The sequence below is a fragment of the Octodon degus genome, unplaced genomic scaffold (assembly GCF_000260255.1).
Source record: "Octodon degus isolate 3935 unplaced genomic scaffold, OctDeg1.0 scaffold00032, whole genome shotgun sequence".
Classification (NCBI taxonomy): Eukaryota; Metazoa; Chordata; class Mammalia; order Rodentia; family Octodontidae; genus Octodon; species Octodon degus.
The window spans coordinates 3,439,545-3,448,764 of NW_004524608.1; the positions used below are offsets into that span (position 1 = coordinate 3,439,545).

Here is a 9,220-nt window from a genome sequence, read left to right on the forward strand (position 1 = left end):
CGGTTCAATCCCCCAGCACCACATGCCAGCCAGAACGCCCCCTGGTGGGCGGTGGGCTGAGCTGGCCTCTCTCTCTCTCTCTCTCTCTCTCTCTCTCTCTCTCTCTCTCAAATAAATAAATAAAAATTAAAAAAAAAATAAATAAAGTGGTACAGTTAGCAGTAACAGCAGCATCAAACACAGCCTAGAAAATGACAAACTGAAGTAACCATTAATTTGCCACCTTTAACTGTTATAAACTAGATTTGTGGTTATATATACAATAATCTAAAACCAGAAAATTGTATGTAGTTTTTGGGGTTTTTTGTTTTTTGGGGTTTTTTGTTTGTTTGTTTGTTTGTTTGTTTGTTTTTGGTTTTTGGTTTGTTTTTTTTTGTTTTTGTTTTTGTTTTTGTTTTGGAACGGGGGATTGAACTCAAGCCCTTGAGCTTGCCAGGGAAGCACTTATTGCACTGAGCCATCTCCCTGGCTCCTGTATTTAGTTAATAAAAACTCAATATGTCAATTTTTCTCTTGAAGGAGAAAATTTTAAAGGGTTAGATGAAAATATAGAGAAGCAAAAGAAGAGATTAGAATCAAGGCTAGAGAACAAAGGAGGATCCTGTAAACTTTGAGAAACTAGTGCAGAAGACAGGAAGGAAAGAGAAAAGGAAGAACGAAAAGGGAGAACAGAACAACAAGCACAAAGAAAATAGAAACCATGTTCACACTCATATAAAAACAAGATCAAACAATGAAGGTGAAAAAACAAAACAAAACAAGAAAAGAGAAAAAAAGATGTTGTCTGTCTCTGTTGTCTCTGCTGGACAGTCTGTGGAGGCAGAGTCCAGATCTGTGTTGATTTATCCCAGCAAGACAGCAGTTGCTTTATGGTAGGGCAGTGGATAATCTTAAGTGAACCTGCACCTTTATTTTCCCTGAAATTTCTGGCTGTGAGGCTGAGACCAGATCTGTTCAGTCTGCAGCTGTCAGCATACCTTCTTCAGGCTTGAATTCTGCTAGAAGCTGATGGATGGAACCAGTAGTTGTTCTGAGTTCTTGGCTCAACTGGCCTCTTTTCAAAATGATTTCCAGTCAGTCACCCTCTCCCTCACGAGATCTGTACTGGCAGCACTCACTCCCAGATAGTGCAGTCCTCCACATCCACATCCACTGTTCCCTGCCAGTGCTGTGTCTTTCCATGTGTCCACAGGTTTGAATCTCTCCTCCCATATAATGGGTCCTAACTAAGGGAGAAGAACCTTCCCACTACCTCCTTCTTATTCATTAAAGTTTCAGGGATGGGGATATAGCTCAGTGGCACAGGTACCTGCCTGGCAAGCACAAGGCCTTGAGTTCAATTCCCAGTGCAAAAAAAAGGAAATGATTATAATTTCTATCTTTACTCTCTCCATGGGCCTTTTCACTCTCTCCATGAGCTTCAATTCTCATTCTCTCTCTCTCTCTCTCTCTCTCTCTCTCTCTCTCTCTCTCTCTCTGTATTTAGTACAGGGTCTCACTACACAGATCAGACTCAGTGATTCTCCTGTTTTTAACCTCCCAAGCATTGGGATTACAGGCACACACCACCACAACCTGGTGGCAGGGGCTGGTACGGCAGGCCAGGGATCAAACCCCCAGCCCCTCTATCTGCCTAATCAGGCATTTTAATCCATTGAGGTATCTGGCAGCCTTCTTTTATGTATTTCATACAATTGGACTCATAATGATCCTCCTCTCTCAGCCTCCCCAGTGCTAGGATTACAGGCCTGCACCACCACGCCTGGTCATGGTACCTGGCTCACACATCTGGGGCCAGGCCGGCATAGCATGTGGTACCAGGGATTGAACCTGGGTCCTTGTGCTTGCCAGGTAGACACTTAGACCACCAAGCTATCTTCCCCAGCCCCCTACACTGTATTCTTGATCAAAAAAGCACTTCTGAAGTACTACTGCATTCAGGAAAAAACATAGTGAATGAGTCCTTGGCTTGGGAATGTGAACTCTTTGGACTTTCAGCTAACACACCCCATAGTGGCACACACTGCCCTCATCCCACCAAGGGCAGCCAGCTGGTGTGAGGCTTTGGCTTGCAAGCTCTTCTGGGAATTATGAGTAAAGTGCTGAAATATGCTGGGCCTGGGCCGGGGAGATAACTTAATGGCAGAAGCAACTGCCTCGCAAGAGTAAGGTCCTGAGTTTGATCTCCAATACCAGAAAAAAATAAATAAATAAATAAAATAATAATAATAATAATAATAATAATAATAATAATGCTGGGCCTAAAATAAAATGAGGGAGAAAAGTTTAAAAAACGGGGAGGGGGACCAGGAAAATAGCTCAGTAGAATAAGTGCTGCCTGGCAAGCACATGTTCCTAAGTTCAATCCCTGGTACCACCAAAAAGAAAAAAAAAATGCTGGCCTGAGTTCATATTCACATGTTTTGGACATGACACAAAGGTGTCTCTATTTGGCCAAGGCCAGATCCCTCAGTCCTGCAACTGACTGCAAGCTACCCTGATTAAAGATGCCAGGGGCGGGGGTTGGGGAGATGGCTCAGTAGAATAAGCGCTTCCCTGGAAAGCATAAGGTCCTGCGTTCAATTACCGGTTCCACAAAAAAAAAAAAAAAAAAAAAAAAAGGAGGGGCATCAATCATGTAATTAGTAATTTAGCCTGATCTTTTGCATTGAGGGCTGCCACCATGAGATTTAAGACAGAATAAACAAATCTTTCCTCTGCCAGTTACCACTTTCCTACTGGCAGCAATCTAGCTCAAAGCACATTCATCCTTAAAGCAAATTTAAAAGTTTAATCAGAAAGGTGTCCTTGCATGCAGAGTTTTTCCTTTTCCTAAGGAGAAGAACTACATTCCCTGCCATTCTGGAAGTCTACAGGCAGGTCTTTTTTTTTTTTTTTTCTGTTACAGTATGTGAAAGGGCAGGTACCATTCAAAAACCATTTATCCTCAAACATGTGCCCTTGGGGCCAGGGAGATGGCTCAATGGAAAAAACACTTCCCTGGCAAGTGCAAGGGCTTGAGTTCAAGCCCCAGTTCCGAGGGGGGGAAAAATGTGCCCTTCTTGGAAAGAAGAGCCTTCATGAGGGCAAAATGGTCTTGACTGCTCTCTGTGGAGTTTTTTGTTGTTGTTGTTTTTGTGTTTTGTTTTGTTTTGTTTTGTTTTTGCAGAACCAGGGATTGAACTCAGGCCCTTGCACTTGCCAGGGAAGCATTTATCCCACTGAGCCATCTCCCCAGCCCCATCTGTGGAGTTTAAGGATATAGCTAGCCAGGTGTGGTGGCATGTGCTTGTCATCCCAGCACTGGGGAGGCTGAGGCAGGGGGAATCGCTGGGCTGCATAGTAAGTTCAAGGCCAGCCTGAAGTAAATAGTTAAATTTTGTCTCAAAAAAGAAAAAAACCCAAAATAAAAAATAGTGTGTGTGATATGAAGGTTGCAGCCTGGTGCTTTTGTTTGACTTTTTCCAGGTGAACCTGGGATATGGATGATTGCTGATGACAATATTCTACAGACAGATATTGTCACTGGAGTTGGAGTGGCCAGGAGTCCCGGAACCACAGTGATTTTTCATGACATCTTAGGAGTAGTGAGAACATATCGAGAGGTAACCCTGATTACAGTGGGGCCTGGAGTGGCTGTTTTCATACAGAAAACATCCTACAGAGAGATGTGGCTCATAAGTGCAAGCCAGATAGGAACTCTGTCAGAGCACAAAGAGCACTCATTATGCTTCAGCAGAAGAAGGACTGCTCTGATGTCTGTTTTAAGAGATCCCAAGGGGCTGGAGAGATGGCTCAGTGGTCTAAAGCACCTACTTGAAACAAGCTTGGCAAAGCACAGGGACCGCGGTTCAATCCCCAGCACCACATGCCAGCCAGTCCCGCCCCCTGGTGGGCTGAGCTGGCCACACACACACACAATAAAAAAAAAAAAAAAAAAAAAAAAAAAAAAAAAAAAAAAAAAAAAAAAAAAAAAAAGAGATCCCAAGCCAGGCGTGGTGGTACACACCTGCAATCCCAGCCCTGAAGAGGCAGGATCATTGGGAGTTAGAGACCAGCCTGGGCTACAAAGTGAGCTTAACGCCAGCCTGAACTGCATGGCCAGACCCTATCTCAAAAGGAGAGAGAGACAGAGACAGAGACAGAGACAGAGACAGAGACAGAGACAGAGACAGACAGACAGAGCAAGAGTGAAAGTGAGAGAGAAAGAGAGAGGTCACTGTGGTCACTAAATCAGGCATGGGAATATACATCTATAATCCTAGCACCCAGGAGCCTGAGACAGGAGGATCATGAGTTCAAGACCAGCCCGGGTTATACAGTGAGTTCAAAACCAGCTAGGGGCTAGGATTATATGGTGAGACTTTCTTTAAAAAAAAAAAAAAAAAAACTTTTTAAGAGAGATTATGGTTGACACCAGATAGCAAAGGCAAGAGTAGATGGTGAAAGAACATTTAGGGATCTACTGCACTACTCTAGGTGAAATATGATAGCTAAGGAGGGCAACGGAGGAGTTAGTGAGAACCAGAACAGATTCTAGATACATTTTATGGGTAGAGTCCATAGAACCTTCTGAAAGGATATATATAGTGAACAAATCAAAAATGATTCAAAGCCAGGTGTGATGACACATCTGTAACCCAGCAACAGAGCAGAGGCAAGAGGATCACAAGTTTGAGGCACTTTGGGCTGTATACCAAGTTCCAACTACATAAGATTCTGTCTCAAAAAAAAGGAAGAAAGGGCCAGCGAGATAGCTCAGTGGATAAGCACCTGCTTAGGCAAGCACAGGGGCCAGGGTTTGATCCCTGGCACCACATGCTGAGCCAGCCCCGCCCCTGGGCATGCTGAGCTGTGCATTCTAAAGATAGTTGGAATAATAAATTGAGAATGATTCGATAGAGAAGAAAAATTCTGCCTAGGAGTAGGGAGAACTGCTGCAGTGAGATCCTTGATTAGGTAAGATGGACTAACAACTGAAGGGGATTGGGTTTTGTTTTCTCTGTTTTTGTTTTTTAAGTGTTTTGTTTTGTTTTGTTTTGTTTTTTTAAATTTATTTATTTTATTTACGTGTGTGTGTGTGTGTGTGTGTGTGTGTGTGTGGCCAGCTCAGCCCACTGGGAGCGGGGCTGGCTGGCATGTGGTGCTGGGGGATTGAACCGCGGTCCCTGTGCATTTGCTAAGCTTGTTCCAAGTAGGTGCTTTAGACCACTGAGCAATCTCACCAGCCCTTTGTTTTGTTTTTTAACCAGCCTGTGTACTGCATAGGGAAACCCTATCTCATGCACACACAAAAATAATAATGGTTTTGTGGTTCTGATATGTAATTACTAAAAAGTTAAGTTGTATTTGTGTGATCTTTGTGTTTTGGGTTAATTTTTTTTTTTTTTTCCATTCATGTATTTGGTACAGGGTCTCACTATGCAGCTCGGATGCATAGTGATCTTCCTGTTTTCAGCCTCCCCATCCCTGGGATTACAGGCCTGTGTCACCACACCAGGACTCAGTCTCTAGTTCAGCATGTCCCAGAGGCAGGGCTGGTGCAGCATTCAGGACCAGGAATCAAACCCTGGTCCCTGCGCTTGCCAAAGCAGGCACTTAGGTTAAATAAATCTTGAAGGGCTGAAAGGGAGGGAATCAGGTTCTCTGCAGAACAGAGACGTTTTCCTTTGGTCTGCTGACAGGTGACAGTCAAGGCATCATCAAGACTGACATTTACGTATGACCTCAGGACTTCACTCACCAACAGCCCCAACTCAACTGTATTCAAACTCTTCATCACGACTGGCAGAAATGATGTCAATATGAAAGGCAAGGGCTCGCTCTAGATCTGGGCAATTGTTTCCCCTTTCCCGTCTTCCCTGAATTCACTTCCCTGCTCGACTAGCAATACAGGCTTCCTTCTCTTTTTCTTGGGACAGCTGTACTCTGTTCCCAGGCTGGCCTTGAACTGTGATCTTTGTCCCTCAGCCTTGAGTAGCTGGAATTGCAGGTGTACACCAGCATGTATGGCTTCCTTTATTTTAAAACTGACTCCATCTTAACAAATGTGTCACAGAGATCTGAGTCTTCATCCACACATGTATGCGTGTGTGCTGTGTGTGTGTGTGTGTGTGTGTGTGTGTGTGTGTGTGTGTGTGATACTGGGGATGGAACACAAGGCTTTGCAACCTGCAAGACAAAACACACTTTACCGCTGAGCTACACTCCCAGCCTGGATTTTGTTTTTTTTGTTTTAAAGCATAGCATTCAATTTATTATTTCTTTCTCAAGAGAGTTTTCTTCAGTCCATTAAAACCCAGCTCCCCTTCATGGGCTTTGGTGGAGGTCATGGGGCAGCACCCGCAAGTCTAAATTGGGGTGCAGTTTGTTCCTTGTGGGCTTCACGAGATTGATTTCTGATCACGTTGCTGTGAATGGCGCAACTCACAAAATTAAGGCGCTTCCCATACAGCTTGGGAAGCACATAACCGTCGAAGACACTCGTTTTGGAAATGTCCCTGACGGCAGCGGCATCCACTATGTTCCGAATGACAAACTTAATGGCCTTATCCTTAGGTACACACTGGGCGCAGTTCATGCAGCAAATAGGCTGCACATGACCACGGCCCTTTTTGGCACAACTGTTGTTCCTTTTTTTCTTTATCATCTTGGAAAGGAGGACCCCTGGATTAAGTATTTTTCTTGCTTTTGGATTTTTGGTGGTCCTAGGAATTGAACCCAGACCCTTCACAGAGTTAGACCTTCAACCTTCTTTATTTTTTTACTTTGAGATATGATCTTGATAAATTGCTGAGTTGCCCAAGTGGGGCTAAGATTTGCAGTCCTCCTGCCTCAGCTGCCTAGAATGCTGAGATTCCAGGTCATCACCACACTCAGCTTGCATGTTTTTCTGTATCCCCAGAATGGTCTCCCCTTTTACAAATTCCTAGTAATGGTCATTTGCCTCTTTTCTGTTTATCAGGTTCTTGCACCCCAAGTCAGGCCTTGGCCATTATGGAAGTCCTCTCTCCAGAGACCCTGGTGCTGTGCCATGTGCAGTTCAGTAATACGCTGCTAAACATTCCAGCAAGTAAAGTTTTTCACGTCCGCTCAGATTTCAGCATAGAAAAAGGTAGGGTCCACCAGTTGAATAGTTTTTCCATTTGTACGGTTGTCACTTTTTTTTTTTTTTTTTTTGGTGGAACCAGGGATTGAACTCATGCCCTTGGGCTTGCCAGGCAACAGTTGTCACTCTTATCACAATGTACATATGCTTCCAGTTTTGTCTGATAAATAACCATAGTCTTCCTCAGTCCACATCTTGGTTCAATCCATTCAACAAACTTAATACATGCCTCCCAGAAATCTGTGGTTTTCTACTACAGTTTGCTTTTTATTTTCCCTGTTTGCTCAGTGTAGGTCTGAATTGTCTGTTCAGCTTTTGTTCATTTGTTTTTGTGGTTCTGGGGACTGAACCCAGGGCTTCATGAATGCTAGGCAAGCACTCTACTACTGAACTCCTGGCCACCTCCCCACCCTTTTTTTTGACAGGGTCTTGCTATGTAGCCTAGGCTGGCCTTGAACTCACAATGATCTCCTGGATGCTGGGATTGTAGGCATGTACCATTATCCTGGCTGAACCGGGGATCGAACTCAGGCTCTTATGCTTGCCAGGCCAACGTTTATTCCACTGAGCCATCTCCCTGGCCTCCTTGAATGTTTTTGTTTTTCTTCAGTTTTTGTCTTTTTGAGACAGGATTTTGAGACAGAGAATCCCAGTGAGTTCAAGGCCAGCCTATGGTGAGTCCTGTATGGAAAAAAAAAAAAAAAAGAAAAGAAAGAATAACTGGGGAGCCAGGCACAGCAGCACACACCTGTTATCCCAGTTACTCAGAAGGCCAAGGCAGGAATGTGTGAGTTCAAGCCCAGCCTGGGCAACCAGTCTGAGCAACAATGCAAGACCATGAGAATAAACTTTAAAAGCACTAGGATATAGTTCAGTGGTAGAATGCCCTTGTGTTCCATCCCCAGCAACACACACATGCATACAAAAAAAAAAAAAAGAGAGAGAGAAAAAAAAAAGAAATGAAGTAGTTTAAGAGCTGAGGAGGTAGCTTAGTGATAGGACCCTTATCCAACATGAGTTAAGCCCTGGGTTTGATGCTTAGTCCTGAAAAAAAAAAAAAAAAAAAAAAAAGGAGCTTGATAAAGAAATGATTAAGGGGCCGGGGAGATGGCTCAGTAGGATAAGCGCTTGACTGGCAAACGCAAGGATCTGAGTTCAATCCCCAGTTCCACCAAAAAAAAAGAAATGATTAAATCATGCTCAACATCCATCTTCACTTCGTATCCTCGGTCGTCACCAGCCCGAATCGTGTTATTTAACCCTCCCTGACACGCTGACGCAGCAGTATTGACCCTCTAGTTCTGCACTGGGTTCCCAGGCACACTTTTCCTGCGCTACCTGCCCCACGGTGGCCAACAGTGTGATGACACGTGGTACTCAAAGCTGCGTCCACACTCTCTTGTCGAGTTCACACATCACCATTTTTTCCTCCCCATCCTAATTCAATTCACTCCTTAGAGCCTCTGGACCTGCCTGCTGCTTCTGCTCCTTTGCAGGGGTCTATGTCTGCCTGATCAAGGTTAGAGCACAGTCAAAGGAGCTGCTCCAAGCCCTCAGCATGGCCGACACCTCTGTGTATGGCTGGGCCATGCTCCTCAGCAACAGCACCAAGTATGGGATGCAGAGAATCCTCATTCCTTTCACCCCCGCCTTCTACATCAACCAGTCACAACTGTTCCTCGGCCACACGCTAGACACTGCTATGCTAAGAATACAAGGAGTGGACAGAGTTCTTGAGAACCTAGAGGTACGTCAGGATCAGAACCAAAACAGAAATGGGGACTAGGGATTAGAAATTTTTCATTCTCATTTCCAAGGTAAAAGAATTTACTGACCTGAGAAACACCAGTATAGGCAAGTGCTAAGTGATAGAAACATGTTCCCTTTACAGTGCCAGAACTAAAAATCTAGGTCAGGAGTTTCTCAGTGTCTTTAAAAGAACCTTTAGGCTGGGGAGATAGCTCAGCGGTCTAAGCGTCTGCCCAGCAAGTGCAAAGACCCGGTTTCACTGGCCCAGGAACACTAGGTGCACAGTGCCAGCCCCAAAAGCAGGGCCCTGTACGAGAGAGAGGAGAGAGGAGAGGAGAGGAGAGGAGAGGAGAGGAGAGGAGA

The 9,220-nt window shown here is 44.5% G+C and overlaps 1 protein-coding gene across 1 annotated transcript in view; it reads left to right on the plus strand.

Moving 5' to 3' along the window:
* Nup210l (nucleoporin 210 like) overlaps window positions 1–9,220 on the plus strand; it is a 120,190-nt gene that overhangs the window by 103,981 nt on the left and 6,989 nt on the right. The window contains exons 33-36 of the mRNA XM_023713787.1: window positions 3,469–3,605; window positions 5,685–5,811; window positions 6,965–7,114; window positions 8,605–8,855. Coding sequence (XP_023569555.1) covers window positions 3,469–3,605; window positions 5,685–5,811; window positions 6,965–7,114; window positions 8,605–8,855 — 665 coding nt within the window. The remainder of the gene's footprint in view (window positions 1–3,468; window positions 3,606–5,684; window positions 5,812–6,964; window positions 7,115–8,604; window positions 8,856–9,220) is intronic.